The sequence below is a fragment of the Saccostrea echinata genome, unplaced genomic scaffold, assembly GCF_033153115.1.
Source record: "Saccostrea echinata isolate AGI-Se365-2 ecotype Australia unplaced genomic scaffold, CSIRO_AGI_Sech_v1 ptg000001l, whole genome shotgun sequence".
Classification (NCBI taxonomy): domain Eukaryota; kingdom Metazoa; phylum Mollusca; class Bivalvia; order Ostreida; family Ostreidae; genus Saccostrea; species Saccostrea echinata.
Genome location: NW_026889750.1, coordinates 18,487,500 through 18,506,618, shown reverse-complemented (window position 1 = coordinate 18,506,618; position 19,119 = coordinate 18,487,500). Strand labels below are relative to the sequence as shown.

General features: G+C 32.3%; 1 protein-coding gene across 1 annotated transcript; it reads right to left on the bottom strand.

The window, feature by feature from the left end:
* Positions 1-2,155: 2,155 nt before the first annotated feature.
* Positions 2,156-17,388, bottom strand: LOC133195277 (coadhesin-like). Its single transcript, XM_061331134.1, has 9 exons — positions 17,340-17,388; positions 14,061-14,156; positions 9,970-10,137; positions 8,999-9,169; positions 4,329-4,499; positions 3,461-3,628; positions 2,986-3,159; positions 2,581-2,705; positions 2,156-2,343 (listed from the first exon to the last, which is right to left on the bottom strand). Exons 1-9 carry the CDS (start codon positions 17,386-17,388, stop codon positions 2,245-2,247), a joined length of 1,221 nt encoding a protein of 406 aa, XP_061187118.1. The 3' UTR covers positions 2,156-2,244.
* Between the last annotated feature and the right edge of the window lie 1,731 nt (positions 17,389-19,119).

The window sequence follows — 19,119 nt, the reverse complement described above, 5'->3', positions numbered from 1 at the left end:
ATTTAAGTAGTAACCCACTAATATTTTTGAAATATAATACGTGTCCTGTAGATGTGCAATAAGGTTTCAGAGTTTTCATTTTCACTCTTGGGGTCCAATGACGGTCGAAAAACGATTTTTCCCTCCACAGAAACCTGGTTCACAGTATTCCTCTTACATTCAATACAGTAGCCATATAATCTTTTACAGGGTGATTGACAGTGTTCTGTAGTTATGCAATAAGGTTTTGGAATTTTCATTTTCACCCTGGGGGCAACATGGGGGTAAAAACTCCGATGTTTTTCATGTTTAGTGAATTAGAGAAACTTTTATTTTCGTGAATATAGTGAAAATTTACGATGCAACTTAATTTCCTAATATTCAGTATAAAATACATCTTATGTAAACTTATATTATGAACTAAACATCTTATAACTATGGATGATACGTTTGACTGATGCTTATTAAAAAAAAATTTAAAACGGGATGTAAAAATGGGTTGGTCATGTGATTAAATCCCACAAGGGCTTCTGGTAGAGTTGATCACGTATTAACATATTAATATCCCAATAAATGTTTAAAATTGATAACCTATTACTTTTATTTATATTCGAGACTGATTTATTACAAATATTTGCGTACTATAGTTTTAAACCCACCAAATGATTTATTTTTCAAAAATCAACGTGAGGGATCGAATGTTCCGATCACGTTAATCACTTTTAAAGTCACTGTGAAATTACACCTAATTACAACCTGATTTTATAAAAATTTAAGTACGCATTGTTCACAGAGAGTTATATTTCAGTGAAACATTTGCAAATCTAAATACGTGTATATATCAAGTTACAAGTTAGAGATAATTTGATTAGAATACACATTCTAGGTCGATGTTTCAAAATCAAGGCAAATCCTTGAATATTTTATACAATGGATCATATATAATATTACGCTTTCTTAAAACACCCGGTTTATATCCCAATTTCTTCCATAAACTCCGAATTTACATTTTTATTTTTAATTACTTTTGTCAAGAGGAGAAATTGTATTGAATGCTTCAGCTTACCACACAACTTTACTTTTAACACTGCAAGTGGCTTGGCAGAAAAAAAAGAGTTTGTTTATTTAAACATGAAAAGAAGGCCAAAAAGTATTACTTTTCTTCGGTAAGGCCGCAAATTCATTGACTTTAGGGTCCCATGAGAATCATATCAATTCATAATAAAGATAAAGATCTTAATTAATTCCTTTCTGAAGAGTACTGTATGTTAGGAAGTTTCGCATTCTTTTAAATTTAAGATGTAGAATGTAGAATTATATAATATATTAGAGATTTTTTTGCAATTCGGTTTAAAAATTTCGAAATATATCAGGTTTTTGAAAATTTCGTCAGAAATCCTTTTTTAAAGGAAATAAAAGTCTCTTTAAACAAGTTTTGTGTACGGAACAAGGTCTTACGTAATGGTTGTTACTCTCAAAACATACAAGAGGGTTGTCATACAATTAATTCCATAAAATGATAAATTAATGCTCTCAAAACATTTTAAGGGATTTCTTTCAATTCTGTAAAGTTCTTTTTCCTGCAATAGGAAAATGAGAAAAAAGATTTTCGATTAATGACATCCAATTAAACATTGAGCTTTCAGAAAGTTCTTGTTGCTTTGAGAAACCTTTCCTTTCTCAAATAAATAAAATTACATTTGTGCAACATTCCAAATGTTTGCAATTTTTTTTACAAGAGGAATCGTTAGTTTATATTTTCTTGTTTCCCCATGTGCAATCACAACAGTGGTTGTGAACACATTATGGTTTTAAAGTACTGATGTGAACAATATCTATCTGCTGTGCAGTAGTTATCTACAAAGAATGTTTAATTTAAGTGGATTATATACAGAGTATAACCACATTTGCACCACACAGTTAATTTTATGATATTATGATAAAATACATGTACACATATAACATAGGAATCATTTCATAATTAATAAAATACTATAAAATAAACTTATTATAAAGTTTATCTTTGTGTTTTAACATTTTTGCTTTATAAACTTTGAATTTCAAAAGATGCAAATTTTATATCAAGGTATCTCATACACAATTATGTTTTTATATTACGATAAGAATTAATCCTAAATAATGAACATTTTTCCAGAAGATGAATGTACTTCCAATCATTCGCTGTATAGAAAACAATTTAATAAAAACATAATGTTCAGCTATTGGAAATAATAAACAAGGTTTTAATGGACATTTACATCATCTCTATGATATACCCAGATATTCAACCAAACAGGCGTGGTTATTACAGCAAAATATCTCCCCATTTGTAAAAGTTGTCTTTTCAAAGTCACAGTCCACTGTCTGAAAAGGATAAACTGTTTATTATTTTCTTTATAGTTAATAGACAATAGCTTTACAAAAAGAAAGAAGAATATTAATTACATCCGAAAAAAAAAATGAATTGTTAATGAAAATACATCCGCCTCCAAGAGTTTGTTATAAGTGTATACTTAAACACTTGACCATCAAAATATTAACAGTTTTTAAGCAAGCAGATTTTCAAAATGCCAGTACGATTGGCATATCATACCGACCCACCTTGGAACAATGTACTGTGAATTTTGCATTCGAATACTGCCTTATCATGCAGGTCTCCGTTATGTCACATGTATTGTTCCATGTGCAATTTAAACTTTCATCACAGGTTGGACAATCGGGACCAACTGTAAGTTGAAATTAATTTAATATCAAAATTTAAATGTATCATGCATTCAAGCATAGACATATAAAGGCAAACATACATGATATTCTCACATTGTCATCATAACTATAAAGATATTTACAGTAAAAAAGATAATTTTAGTTTTAAAAACTAAATTACACTAAATTAAATCTATACATTCTCATATGTTGTGATGTACATATTTGGTGTATCTTGATGTTAAACAAAATTTGAACCTCCATTTATTGAGACAAATATTGTGAAGTAAAGATAATGTATACCTGGACATGGAGTAACATTGCAAGCTGATATCTCATTATGCGCACCAGTGCACGGTTTCCCGTTGACTGGTGCAGGTTTGTCACAATGGCGGATACGTTGTCGAGCGCTGAAATTTCCACAGGTGTCAGTGCAAGAGGACCATGCTCCCCAGCTTGACCAACTTCCATCAACAACTGTGAGGTTTTATTCAAAATAAGTATGAATTTGTGGTAAAAAGAGTCACTTTCTTTAATTTAATCAATTTCGTATTTTTATTATGTTCTTTCTGGTCAACTCCTGGATTTATTTTTCTCTCCCAAAGCATTTGTATTCAAAGTTACGACTGACCATATCCATACCTTATTATTACTCTCTTTTATTTAAAAATCACAATTTTATCAAACTACTGTGTGTGCTTTTAGTTAACAATTCATTAAATGAATTCATTTCAAAATATTGACAAAAAAGACAGACTTTTGTCAGGTAATTGTTTACCATTACAAGTGCCTGTACAAGTACTCGATTCAGTCTCGTTTCCAGGACATTGACTTCCTCCATATTTTGGCACTGGATTGGAACAATGTCGTCTGCGTATCTCAATACCTGTTCCACAAGTTACACTGCATGTAGTCCAGGCCTCCCAGTTGCTCCAGCCACCGTCAACTAAGGAGAAATTAAAGAATTCTTACAAGAAATTAAACGTCAATAGATAAAAATAATAATATATATGGAATTTATTTTTAAAGTAGTCTTTCAAATTTCTAATATAATATTTCTGCATTGAAATACAAGTTCATAATTATTTTGCAAAGACCACCCGCACGCGCCTTCTCTTGTCTTAATGGACGTTAGCTTCATGCAAATCTGCTATTTTCTTTCACGACTTGACAAATCGCATCATGTCAGATTATGTCTACAAATTACACATAGCGCATAAATACATGTAAATTGTAATAAAACATGAAAACTTGCAATCTACCAATTGAGCTTTAAATGTTTGTATCTAATTACATTTAATTACAGAGTAGGAATTTTGAACCCTTTGATTTTCCATATCTCCTCCAGTATTGAGTATTTTTGTTTTTAATTATGTAATTGTTTTAATCTGAAAAGGACAGAGTACAAGAGAGAATAATTTGTAGCAAGGGCCATTTGTTACAAACACATCCACGTGATCTCATTCTTTTTCGGCACGAACTCGAACAAATTAAAATGACCACCTACCATTATAACCAAATTGACCATCCGCAGTCAATGTCACAAAAAGCACATGTTAACACCTATTCAAGCCATGCAATACAATTTCATCATTACATTTTTCCTTCAAAGAAGATGTCTTTAAATTAAAGAAGTTGGCACTCACTAGGGCAATGATCATGATGACAGAGAGTTCTCTCCTCATGAAATCCATGACATGGAGATCCTGATCCAGATGGCGCTGGGTTTGTACATGTGCGATGTCTTTGTTTAGTGCCGGTATCACATGTGACAGTGCAGTGACCCCATGCACTCCAACTGGCCCATCCACCATTTACTGCAAAAATTCTTACATCAGTTTTCTTAAAATTTTACAGAATAAAACTTGGCTTACGGTACCATGAAAAAACTAATGTGGAAAAAAATTTCTGCCGTTTGCGCAACTATCTCATTCTCTGTTAATTGTCAGTTTCACTTTTTTAAACCATAAATTCACAATGATAATTGCTTACTGCCAATCTCACATGTCACAACACAGTGACTACAGGCACTTTCTTAAATTCACAATTTTGACAGAAAAACTGTGTCGTGGGCTATCCTGTGTGGAATATTAGCCTCCAAATAACTTGGACTCGTATTTAATTGCTCATTTCTACCAGTAATTTTAAACTTGTACTAATAATGGGCCTTTACTGGTAAGAAAACAACACATAATCGGGTTCTACGCCATTTCAATAACAATTTATTGCTGCCAATGTGTCTTCGTGACAAATATATAACTCAAAACGTGCATTTAACATGTTTTTCTACAAGAGATCTTGATCTTACCCTTGTGACCCATGAATCAGAAAAAACCAAGCCTTTGAAGTCACGGTTAAGCATCCACTGCTGCACTAGTACTATTACAAAGTTGTTAGGTTCACATGATTTATATGGAAGTATTCAAAATATTTGCTTTGTACATCTTATTGTGATAATCCTACAGAAGGTTAAAGAAAGGGGGAGTTTCGATAAGGCCGCTTATCGGCCCACTTATTTTCATAAAAATAAATTTCGTTTTATTTTTTGAAAATTGGTTTAGAATTCAAGATATATATGTTAATTTTTGTTATTTATATTTCAAGAGTTTATATGAGATGAATTCACGCCGTAGTTGGCACATTCTTAGATGTACCCTCAAATGCTTTAACATTAGGCTAATGGGAAAATATAAGGGGGTGGCATATATTATTCGATGGTTAGAATATGAAGTGCATGAGGGACACTCACCTAGTTTTGTTCAGTAATTAGATATACTCTGCACACTTATATCTTAAAATATGATGAGTGTCGTGTGTGCACTTCATATCCAAAAATTGAAAATTGTCTAAAATTTGCATATCTAAAATTAGAAGCTCCTGGTTACTTGATCTTACGCCGTGTTAAAATACAAAGCCAAAAGTAGCATATTTTTTCTAAACCAAAGAGAACTCTAGAAAATATTAACATTAGAAAACATAATCGTATCCTATAGTTATTTCCATACTTATTTCGTCGCCCGCGTATAACGTTAACGTCACATATTTAGCTCACCTACACGAAGTTGGGGAGCTTTTGTAATACCATCGTTATAGGCGTTCCAGGTTATTAAAAGTTTTTTATCAATTTTTTCATATCATCAGAGTCGCCTGATCCAGTGTGTTTTCTTGTCATCTGTCGTGTTTCAGATGCTGCATTTTCAGTTAAAGAATGTCCAGGTTAATGTTTTTAAAGCATGCAGGTTAATGTTTATGGAGCAGTGCAGCTATAAGCACTTGTTGAGAAGACGTGCTTCATGATGCATCTTTGGATGCACACTGTCAGACTTGCTTCAGATGCTAGATCTGACTTACATTTTCTTGATGAATGCTCAGGGTATATATTTTGGAGCATGTCTTATTTTCATGTAATTATAATCCCTATCTTGAAGAAATATGCACCGATGATGCATTTAGGGTTACACATTACCAGAACTGTAACAGATGCCGAATCTTACATTTTTCCCGAATGACTGACTGAACTAAAGAGAAGTTTGAGGATTAGTCCATTCATTAACGTTCTTTATCAAGGATATGGTTATAGCCATTCCTTTGAATAGAAACTCTCTTCGCTTAAATCTGTTAGAGAATTAACATATATTTCCGTGTGGTCTACATGTATGGAACGTAGATTACTTTTAAGACTGGATGTTGATTTGTACGTTTCTGCAGGATATGATTTAACTCATACATTTGGTATTTACAAATGTATTTTAAATTGCGGCTATGGTCTAGCAAATCAAATAGTGACTAAAGTTGGTGAAACAACATAAGCATCAAAAGGAAGTTGGGAAGCGCAAGGAATTACATGTAGGTCCTCGCTTGCCTGAATTGTCTCATTTTTGCTGAAAACATAATGCACCTCTTTATGTGCGTAAATACTTTTAAGTTTAAGAATGAATAGAAGACATGCACTCAATGTATTTTAGTTTTTTTTATCATTTGGCTATTTATTCACGCATTCTGTAAGCACTGCATTAGCAATAATAGTCCACTATCGGCACACCAAGTATAACCTGGTTTCCATTAAAAATTGAAAATATCCTATTTGAAAAATCATTGAAGCGGAAGAAAATGCCAACTTGATCTATAACTCATATACCAAAACAAAAATTAGCTGAATATATGCGATTTTTATTATTTAGAAAAAACAAAACAAAACGAAAAACACCGAACCCCCCTTCTTTTAAATTTGTAATGTTCCGTCAAAAATCATTGAAGCAGAATTTAACGAAATTCAAACTTGAATTTCAAACTCTGTTTCTCATCAGGATACACTATAAATACCAAAGCCAGCTCAATATCTGCAAGCGTTAAGAGAAAAGTGCGAAAAACTAAGTGAAACAGACTGACAGATAGACAGAGGGACGGACGGACAAGGGACAGACGATGAGGAAACCTATAGACCCCTCCGGCTTCATCGGTATGGGACTAATAATTACTATCTTGATAAATATTTTGACTGGTAGTAATACGCTTGGTATTATTAAATACAATGTACATTGCAGTATGATTCTTTTAAATATACTTTAAAAATATAAATAGCTGCATTTTTTAATCGTACCGAATTCCGAAATCTGTTAATTTCAAGATTTTTTTTAAAATTCAATTTAATGATATTACGGTACATTTTATTAATACTATTATTAGCGCAATAACTTTAGTTGTAAAAAATGTGTTGCAAACAGTGTCGAAAACCTGTCAATGACAGTTTACGTTTATCTATCTCTTGTCTATATATCTTTACATTTGCTTTTCTACGTACGGGAAAATGTTATATATTGATTATTAAGTCTAAGTATAAACTGTCGATTAATTCATTTTTTGAAAATTCCTGTCTTTATTATTCATATACGTTTTATATGTTACATTCATCCTCTTCGAAAGAAGAGTTACACTTGAAACACCAGAAAAATCTTGCACCTTAAAACGCATTCAAATAAAATAAATATCATTAATTTTCTGTAAAGAAAAATATTGAAATTGGTTATTTGATGCCTTTATTCACATTTGTAATATTTCACTTATGATTTTGACGTTGAATAAACTCCATTACCCCCTCTAAATATGACGCCTCCAAAAATCTAGGGAAGAGGGTATACTTAAATTTTTAATTATCAAGTGACCAGAAAATGTGCGGTAAAATTTTTTTTCATATTTTTAGGAAGATAACACTTTTATCTACAACATATCACAATTTCATTATATTTCTTGAGGGGCCGAAAAACAGCCTTATCGAAACTCCCCCTTTAAAAATGTTGAAGAACTACGCACACTAACTCTTGATTCCCACCTATATTTTACACCCATTTAACTCAATATTTATGGAATTTGGGCCATTAAAACTTAATTGAATGCAAAGAAGAGTTCATTAGTATTTGATTCATAATTTTAAAACCAGTGTCAAAGGGTTATTGCTTTTTTTACAACTGTTTTAATAAGGGGGAAAATTTTTATCCATTGAAACCAGGCTTTAAAGCATCACCAGATTTTCAAATATGCATGAAAATGGATTGATGACACTTAAATCTTTCCGTATGTTTAACGTACGTAAAATTCAAATCATTAGATTGGTAAAGTATATTTTTTGTAATCTCATTTGAAAATAGTAATAAAATGACCATTTTTGCTGTTTTTTTGGTCTGTAAACATATCCCCCCCCTTTGAAACAAAAAAAGCTTTGGTATGAAATTGTTTGTTTGTTTGTATGTAGTTTAACGTCCCTCTCGAGAATTTTTCCCTCATATGGAGACGCCACCACTCGCCGGTGGAGAGCTGCAAATCTTGTCTTATACTCGGCACTTACGGCCATTGAGTAGTGAGGGATCTTTTTCGTGCCAGCACCTACTGCGACACGGGACCTCGGTTTATACGGTCTCATCCGAATGACCGGTCTCCACGTCCCACAGTGGGATTCGAACCCGCGACGTAAGGATCAACTCCTTACTCCGCGACTCTAGAGCAGACGCTCTAACCACTACGCCACGCGAAATCGTAAGATAACAATTAATGATGCTTGTAAAAAGAAATTTTTGTTTCACGGGAGAAGGGATTTTTAAAAATATTTTCCGTTGATTGCTTTAGTGAAAACGCAAGTTTTACCAAAATTAAAGAATTATCCCTCTTCATTTTCCGAAATAAGTTATATTTTATGAAAATACACATAAATATCTCTATAAATTTGAAAAACTATTCAAATATGATAACTTTTGAAAATTGACTTGGAGGTAGGCGGCAAAACAATACTATCATTCGCAGTTCCTACAGAGTTGACACTAACCAGGACAATGACTAAGATGACAGTGAGTTGTCTCCTCATGGGATCCATGACACGGAGATCCTGATGCAGATGGCGCTGGGTTTGTACAAGTGCGATGTCTTTGTATTCTGCCAATCCCACATGTGACAGGGCAGTGACTCCATGCGCTCCATCTAGCCCATCCACCATTTACTGGAAAATATTCTTGTTTCAGTTTCCATATTCAATATAAAGGATAAAACTGGACTTACTGTTATAAAAAAAAATTATGAACTAAATGTTTATGGATGGTCAATGGAGGGTTAGGGAGATAAAAACTTCTGATCACTTGTCCTTCGTTTATTTCCTGTTTATTGTCAGTTATAATTTTTTGATTCTAAAATCACAATGTTATGATAATCATAAGTAATGTAAGATTATGTAAGAATATTGCATGTAAATACAACTTCTGCCGTAGACTTTCTTCAAATCACTCTGGATCGTGTCATGACAAAATACTCATGAACTCTCTTGTGTGGAAAATGAGCCTCCAAATACTGCTGCAAAGGTATTACTTGGATTCAATTTAGTTGCTTATCCCCAACAGTAGCTTTAAACTCATCCTATGGGACCTTAAGGTCAATCACTCAGCACATGTTTCAGGTTGCACGCAATTTCTAAGACGTCTATTTTTTAAGTGTCTGCGTGACAAATTTATCCCCTTAATTACATTTTTGCCAGGAATCTTGACCGTCCCCATTTATAACTTATTAATGAGAACAAACTCAGTCTCTGGTCTTGTTCTTTGTCATATCATAAGCATCTTATATTTTTTCTGTTGCTAAGTTATGCGCCGTACATTGATTGCACGAAAAGAGTATTTGCTTTGTAAATTTGCTAGCTAAAATCCTACTAGACAGAATTAATAAGAAAGATATGTCTGATGTGGAAGAACCATCAAGCTCCCACCATATGTACTTGCCAATAAAATCAATTCAAAAGTTGACACTTACCAGGACAAGGACTAAGATGACACATAGTTCTCTCCTGATCTGATCCAGGGCAGTGAGATCCTGATCCAGATGGCGCTGGATTTGTGCATGTGCGATGTCTTTGTTTACTGCCAGTTCCACACGTGACAGTGCAGTGATTCCATGTGCTCCATTCAGCCCATCCACCATCTACAGAAAAAAATGATTTCTTACGGCAGTTTTAGATTTGAAATCAATAAGATAAAACTTTACCTACGGTTATCAGGGAAAACCCCTTCAAAATTAAACATTTATGGCAGAGGTGAAAACTTGACATTAAATGTTGCACGAAAATATATGCTCTGAATTTGCTTGTTAATGTTACACTCGGAACTTAACCATGATGTGCTGAGATGAATAAATATGGAGATAACGAACAGTATTCAAGGTTAAAAGTTCATTCAAACAATACAAATCAGGAGCAGAGCAAACACGGACCTCTAAAACATCAGAGGTGGGATCAGGTGCCATGGAGGAATGAGCATCCCCTGCTGACCGGTCACACCCGCCATGTGCTCCTTCTCATGATCGGGAAAAACGGAAAAATCCGTCGACAATTCGGTGTATAAATAATGACCTAACAATTAGTATGAAAAACGTCAGTCAGCAATTGACTTAATGATAGATTGTATTTGCTGACAAGGTCATTGTATCAACCATATACTTGCAAAATAATGATTTTAACGAGACTGTTATTTATGTTTCATCAACTTGTTTGTAAATAGCTTGCTTCGTTTTAGAAATTGTTTGTATAGAGCATGCTCTTGCGTATCGAATCAACTGGGAGACATAAACACCATATGCAGGTGATAAGGGTATATTGCTATATAAGAAAGGGGAGTTGACGATTAAAAAGTTGAAGTCATCACGTTTATCATAAAGCTTAGTTGTTAGATTACCTTTAATGCCTTTTCTTGTAAGATATCTAAATATGAAACAGATGTGTCAGACTCTGTGGCATCTTTTATTTCAAGTTCACTGAGATATATCGAGTCGGCATATGAATGGAAGTAACTATTATTAATTGATAATTCGTCGTCGATATATCTAAATGTGGAGTTGAAGGCCACAGCAGGTGTTTTCTTCTTCTCATGTATAAGATTTTGAATAAATTCTGCGTTATGTGAATACAAAAATAGGTCTGCTAATAAAGGGGCGCAATGAGAATTCTGACAGATTGTTGGAAGACTAAAAACTACATAGATATTGCCAATCAGAAACGCAAGCGTCTTTTTAATGTCAACTTCAGAGTACTTGTGTGTACAATAAGAATGTTTTTAACAAAAGAAAGTTTCAAATTACCAATGACAAGGTATGTAAATTTACGAGATCCTTTTTTATTGAAAATACAGCTGCCAATGATGTCAAAAAGCCTGGACTTTAATTTGTCGTGGTGGATGGTTGTATAAACTGTTGAAAATTTATACGTTTTAAATGCTATTGATTTTGGTAAAATTTTGTGATTCCAAATTTTCTAATGGAATTTTTAAGTGTCCAATTTGATTTACACCACCTCTCAAATATATTGTTTTACAGTGCTCCTGAAGTTTCTCTTTCCCTGTTGTTAATATTTTAGTGAGGACTACAGAAAGGCTTGATAGAACATTTATTGAACCCGCTATGTATATTTGTAAGGATTTTTATGAAGTTTAGGAATTCGGTATATAGGTATGGTAATTCAAATTAATTCTGATTGTTGGGAATATTAAAAGTGACATATGATTTTGAAGAATCTCAACCCTAGAAAGGGAACTACATGTATGGGTACCGGTATAAGTTGGATTACCACCTGCAGAATTAAAACCCAGTTCCTTTAAAATACAATAAAAATAATGAGCCTTACAAACAAAGACAATGTTGTTACCTGCTTTGTCAGGTGGTGGGACCAGTACAAACTGATCGTGTAATCTATCTTTTTTCACATAATAATTGAACACAGAAAGATAGATAGTATTCATATTGCCCCTCAATCGCTTAATGGATTTTATCATCCATCTGAAGCATTAAATCCATTCCAGCCAAATACGTTAAAGGATCAGAGCTATTAAATCCATTCCAGCCAAATACGTTAAAGGATCAGAGCTATGCATATGAGGGAGATAGTCCTTAGTTTTGAAATAAATTTCTTAATTTCACCACAGCAATTAAATATAATATATTATATCCATATTTTAAAGCTAGTACCGAATGATTCTGTAGAGACTCTCGGGAACTATCAGTCCACCATCAGAGCCCTCGACCCAGGGGTCATAATGTAAATCTTATACGGTACCAATTTGATGCACCAGATTCGCATTTCGACAAATTTTGTCTCTTCAGTGATGCTCATGCCGAAAGGCTGGAAATCATTTTAAATATATAAATATTTAAATAAAAAACTTTGAAGGAAAGAAGGGTGCCAAGGCGGTGATACAGTATAGTTTACTAGAGTACATGCTATAATTCTTAACTTCAATTTGATATCTTGATTCACTTTGATACTTCGATACTTTGATCCACTATGAAACCTTATTGTAGATTTTTTTTAGATTTAGAACTTGAGTAGCTTTTCATTATCAATGATTTAAATTAGGGATGTCAAATCGGTTAATTTTTGATAATCGGTTACTCGGACTTTCTTCCGATCGAGTACCCGGGTACTCGGTAAAAATGAAAATACAAGCGTGTTAATTTTCTTGTGCCCAGTTAAGCTCTGTTACACCCCAAAGCTGTTTTTATCACGTTTATAACTGTATATAAACAACTAAGTCAAAGGGAACTGATTTTTTGGTACTAAATTTATCAATCAAATAAACACAAAAGACACAATTAATACATCAAAAATTACAATTGGTTTACAGTTCTTGTTAGGATCTATTCCATCAACGCAGGACAAAGGAGGACAATCTGTTACGCGGGTTTGTAATGATTAGACTATAGCGAAAGGGAAGGAACGGACGTTGTTGGGATTGCTAGTCTAATATTATTCCATATGTTGATTGTTTCTCTCGAATACACTAAACTTACCACGTAAACAGACTTTCAACATTTTAATCTTGAGTTATTTCTAAATGTTTCTTGATGTTTGAAGTGGGTGGCGGCATTTCTATGCATGTCCGATTTCGCCGCCGTATATTAATTAAATAATTTAAAAACGATTTGAAGATAAAAGACCATGAAACAATCATTAAAGACATCCAAAAATTAAGGACCACAATAGGTGAGAACAGCTGTGTACCAGGTGATTGGTCACTAATTACTGTATATACACAGCCACAGGCGAAAACAGGTGTAGAAGACGACACGCTAATTACCGTATGCATACTTAGGTTATTTTGTAGTAAGTTTTTGATAAAAAAATATGTACTTTGAAATAAGAAAAAATACACTACAGAGTAACTGAATACCATTTTTAGTATTCGATACTCGGACGTTCGATCGAGTACCCGGTTAACCGGGTACTCGTTGACATCCCTATTTAAATCTTAATGCGTGACTTCATCATTATTTTTTTTCCTTCTAGTAACAAAAATATGCATTTTAAAATGGAATATAATGCAATTAAGGATATGCAACACACCCACGCCTAAAAAATTTCTGTCATTTAATTTTCGCTATTTTTGTATATTTCATGCTTGACTATATATACAATGTGTATGCATTTTGGACAAAATCGTTCGAGTCGTTTTTGGACAGGAATTTCCAAAAGTAAACCACTTTGGCTGTTCACGGGGAGAAGAAATTTTCAACCGCCTAAATATTTTAATGAATATAATTTTTAAAACAAATCATGCAACCAAAAATGTTGGTCTCAGCCAATTTCCACAAGGTGTCATGTATGGTCAATCGATATTTTCGATATGAAGTATTAAATTTTCAGTTATAATTATAAATAAAATTACGACATTTGTGTCGAAGTGGAAGGACATTTTCTGTTGAGTCATTTTTTGATTGAAATAAATAATATACATAAGTTACGTATCATACTTACACTAAGGATCAATAACACGACGTTCTCCTTCGCTGAAGCTTTGCAAAAACTTTGCCTCTGTCACATAATTAATGTCATTGGGAAGTAAAGACTATAAACTTACCCACTCCTTTCCGGCATTCACAGTAATGGTTGATGCAGACCTTTACCTCGCCATGGTGGTGACAGCCGTGATGACAATCAGTGTTTACGAAACAGTCTACAGAATGTAAATTATTAGAATATTAACCAAAAAAAAAAAAAAAAAAAAAAATATGAATTTTAATTTAATTTTCAAATAGAGGATAACAATATATGTTTTACTTTATTATAAATATCAGACTCAGATAAAAATTTAAAAGAATTGTGTAGTTCTATTTTTAGTAACTTTATGTTTTTTCTTGACGAAATTCTACAAAGAGCTAATAAAAACCTTGTAAAATGGTACTGGTCTGAAGCATGACCACTTAGCTTACAAAATGAGCTTATTACTGTTTGAAATTGATATTGTCCGTCCTCTTTGATCTCTAAACTTTATTTATGGTATTTTAGGAACCTTCGAAAATTCTGGTTAATTATGTTCAACTATCTCTGGGAGGGAGTATATAGTTACATTACATTCAAATGTCGAAAAAAAGTTAATGAAAGCATTTACATTGCATATTTTACGGTTTACATGTAGACAGAATTATCGTTAACGAGTATAAAACGATTGGAATATTTTTATATAATTCTAAAGGAGACCTTAAAGAATCACTATCTAGTTTGTTAGGCATGCCAGGGCATCAACGACAGTTGGAAACATGGGATAATTTATGCATAGCAGGCTTCGCAAATTATCCCTCGTTTACAGCTGTCGTTGATGCCCTTGCATACACAACAAACTAGACCTTGATTCCTTTTACATGTATTACATTCAAACGTGAAATTAAACTATAAATATAAATAAAAAAAATGATATCTAATAGATTTTTTAAAAAAAATTTAAAGAAAATTTAATATGTTCACAAAACTACCTTTGTGAGTAAAGAATGCTCTTAAGAAACATATTCCAAAAATAAATCTACAGAATAAAGCCAAAGCAAGTATTTCACAGCTCTGCTTCAACTTTCACGGATATTTTGAACAAATTGAGGGTAAAAAATCTAAATTCTTCTACAATATCTTGTTACCCAAAACACAAAAAAACCTTAAATGGAAAGATTTTGGTCTGAGCTACTCTGTATTGACGACTTCCACTTATGGGAAAATATCTACCAGGAAAAAGTCAAAGAAATATTTGATAAGAATGTGTCAGAGTTTAACTTTAAATTGATGCATAACTTACTGAGTTGTTACAAGTATGTAAGTAAATGGAAAAAAGACTTAGATAAAAACTGTTCGATTTGTAATGCAGAAGAAGACATGAAGCACCTTATTTTTGATTGCCGTGTAGTAAAACCTATTTGGAGTAAAATATCATTGTTTCTAAATATAGATGTGTCATGGAAAGTTATTGTCATTGGTTTTCCAGCATATTGTAACAAAAGTACCTCTATTTTAATATATTGTCTTTCATTGCCTACAAAATATATAAATATAAAATGAAATGCAGACTTTTAGATGAGAGTGTTACTAATTATAATGAGAGTTTAATTTGTTTCTTAAAAAATGCACTCACTCAGTTTTATTTCACAACAAAATTAGCAGAAAGTATTGCATGTGATTTCAAAATCTTCAAAGAGTTGTCTGAAAAATTGTGATATTTTTTATCTATCCAAAGGTGGCCTGGCCTTTGGAGTATACAATCGTAGGGGGGAATTGTGGACTCTATGCGTTGTGGCTTATTGCCCCTTACGACTATCTCTTGTGAAATTGCTATAGTTTTTCTTTTCTTATATATAACGCTAAATATTTATGAATATTCTTTAAAGAAATGTGCTATTATCTATACACATAGTTGTGTATTTTTCCTATCGTTTTATCTTATTGAAGTGCATTTTAACACATATTTATTAATTTTGATATGATATAAAATTCTCAAAATATATGTACACTTAGTTATATCATATATCAAATTTTTCCTATCGTTTTATCTTATTGAAGTGCATTTTAATACATATTTATTAATTTTGATATGATATAAAATTCTCAAAATATATGTACACTTAGTTATATCATGTATCAAATTTTTCTATCTGATCCAGGGAGCTCCTGGCACCCCAGGAGATGATATATTTGTGAGGGCCTTTGAGGAGGCATTACCTTTACCTTTTTTTAAAAAAGATTATTGCAATAAAGAATTGAAAAAAAAATTTAAAATGCACGAGGCATTCCATGATCATTTTCATAGTACCCGCCCACTGACGTAAGACACAAAGATAGCCGCGAGAAATTGACATGCATTTTAGGCACTCGACCTTTCACTTGGCGAAATTAACATTCAGTTGAAACTATCTAGAAATCAACACACCTTACTTTCAGAGAGTTATTAGAGAGAAAACAGTTGGAAATGTAAATATACACTAAACTATTTCACTGAAAATAAAATAAAAAATTTAAAACCCCAGAAATCTATTAGATTTATAAGGAAAAAACAGATCTATCTTGACCACTAAAGGGATAAAGCTCTAAAGATTTTACAAAATTGCGTCTAAGTGGAACATTGTTTTTTCTTTTCCCAGAAAGAATGTTATAGTACACTATAACCAGGACATCTCTTTGAAACAGGAAAGATTAAATAGTGTCTAGCACCCACACCTATCCCCCCCCCCCCAAATAAATTTATGATTCACTTTGGATGTTTTTAATTGTCAAAAATACCAAATTGCTGGAAACACAAAATATTTAAAATTATTTTTTGCTAGAGTATTCATTTATTAGCTAATTATAGAAAAAAACTCACCTCCGCATTCACAGTGCCCGTGGTGTGAACAGAATGGGTGTTCTGATCTGCTATGGCAATGGTGGGAAACACAGTTGCTATCGGTAGTACATGCAGTTCTGGGTAATCTTCTTACTTTAAATTTACACGTCAGTAAATTTCATGCGAATGCTTTTAATAAATTGGGGACAGTAAAATGTTATCCATCATACAATTATTTTCTAATTTGACAATATACGAAACAATTAATTTTGGAAATCCATAATATAAGGAATAAATGCACGTTATTTAGTATGATGTCAGATTAGCTTAATTTTTAATATTTAAAGAAATGAAGTTAAAAAAATTTAAAAATTAGACATTGAAAAATAAAAAAATCATATCTATAATTCTAATATTGAAAAAAATACTAATATCGTATGTGTAATATTTAAAAAGAAATAAGAAATATTTTGATTTATCAATAATGTCATGACTATAGATTATGAAAAATAAACGAAAAAGAATGGCCTAAAGACCCGAATTTAATGTAGTACTTACATATTGAATGTTGGATGTAATGTTGTCCTACATTCTGGCAGTCTCCCATGGTTTCTAAACCTAACATTAATATCAGTTTCATATGTATGTATATGTATTGTAATTAAAGTATTGAATTTTAAAAACATTAATTTACTTCACACTTACAAAGAATGGAAAATGCATATAAAGTCCAATGTCGGACCATTTTCATGGCAATGCCAGTCCTTGCACTATTACACTTAGATCTGATGTGTTATCTTTGAATGCACCGAATATAAAAACAAGACGATTTACAAGGCCTAGTTTGTAAAAATAAATCTGCAATATCTAATGTGTTTAATATGTGTGCGATTATGGTTATGATTTGTAAACTTATTTCTCTCACAAAGGGATTCTTTCTTGGTTACAGTTTACTTTCGTTTACGTACGTAATGGTCGAAGAAATTCTTTTTGTTTTCTGTAATTGTTCTATTCATGTTTGAAAATAGTTTATCCTCACCCATCTGAAAATTTGACCAATTTGAAAGGTGAATAAAAATGGATGTAATATTATGAATGTTCGAGTTTTGGTACTCTATAGAGTATCGGGGGGGGGGGGGGGATCAAAGCAATGAATTTAAAGCTTGTTAAAAGATTAAAAACAGTCAATAAAAGAAAAATGAAGATTTTGTAGCCAACATAAGTAGATAAATCTGATGAGAAAGAGATCCTCATGGTTCCCTAAATTGGTATCTTTTATTTTAATCATAAAAAATTAACCGCCAATGTTCTTGTTTTGGGACTATTATTTATAATTGACCTTTGATTTTAATTTCAAGAAAGATTGACATAACAAGTCTAACTATTAATAATACATTTAATGTTTTGATCTAGTTTTCGATTTGCAAGATGGAAGTATTTTTTTAATGTGATGATATGCTACATGTACATTATGTCTTCTAGTTTAAAAATTATACAGAAGAGGTGGGACAGTCATATGATTTAATTAAGAGAGGTGTTTTTTTGTAATTACTTGAAAATTTACATTAAACAAAAATTACGGTTATATCCATGTTTTTTAACGAAATACTTATTTCAAAGATACAAATTATTCGCCAAGTTAATATGTTTTAATCTACAGATAGGAAATAATACATGGCAAAATATGTATTACATGATATAAGGTAAGACATATATTTTTAACATGAACATGAATTGTTATTGTTTTTTATATAGGTAACACAATGAAATTGTGATCTTTTCGTTTCTATATTACGAAGTTCTGTATTTGATATATAACTTCACCTTTCTCAACTCACTCTTCTGATGACTGAAGTAATTCTTTCCTATGTTCTACACTTAATCGACGTTTTGGAGTCAACTACACAGCCTCGTGCCTTTTGTTCGAAAAAATACTCAGTAGAACTACAGTGCTTTTTTATGGTTGATAGACACAGTACCGTAGTTGTTAATTTTATGTCCAGAATGCTGCTGAGATAGATTGGTGGATTCCCTGTGTGATTGTTAAAATCGACTTCCTCATGGTGTGGTTTATCTTGAAATTGGTCTTTTATACAAGCTTCTTCATATATCGATGTTTTTTCTATTTCTTAGCATGACTGTACCTACAGGTTGCGACACGTACTACGCATCCACAGCTAGTCGGCCTTCTTTTAATGCTTATAGAGAAAAGTGAGTCTTCAGTAAATTTTTCACTTGTACAGTATATACTTTGCCACTGGGCATCTAGGGTTATCTTTAAGATTTTGGATTTTTGATTATTTCAAATGACTTACAAATTTTATATTTGAAAGGCTTT

Coding starts and splice junctions, on each gene's coding strand:
- LOC133195277 (XM_061331134.1), bottom strand. CDS start 17,388: ATGGGAGACTGCCAGAATGTAGGACAACATTACATCCAACATTCAATA. Junction 9,170..9,969: donor TCATCTTAGTCCTTGTCCTG/GTAAGTGTCAAC, acceptor AATATTTTCCAG/TAAATGGTGGATGGGCTAGA. Junction 3,629..4,328: donor TCATCATGATCATTGCCCTA/GTGAGTGCCAAC, acceptor ATTTCTCCTTAG/TTGACGGTGGCTGGAGCAAC.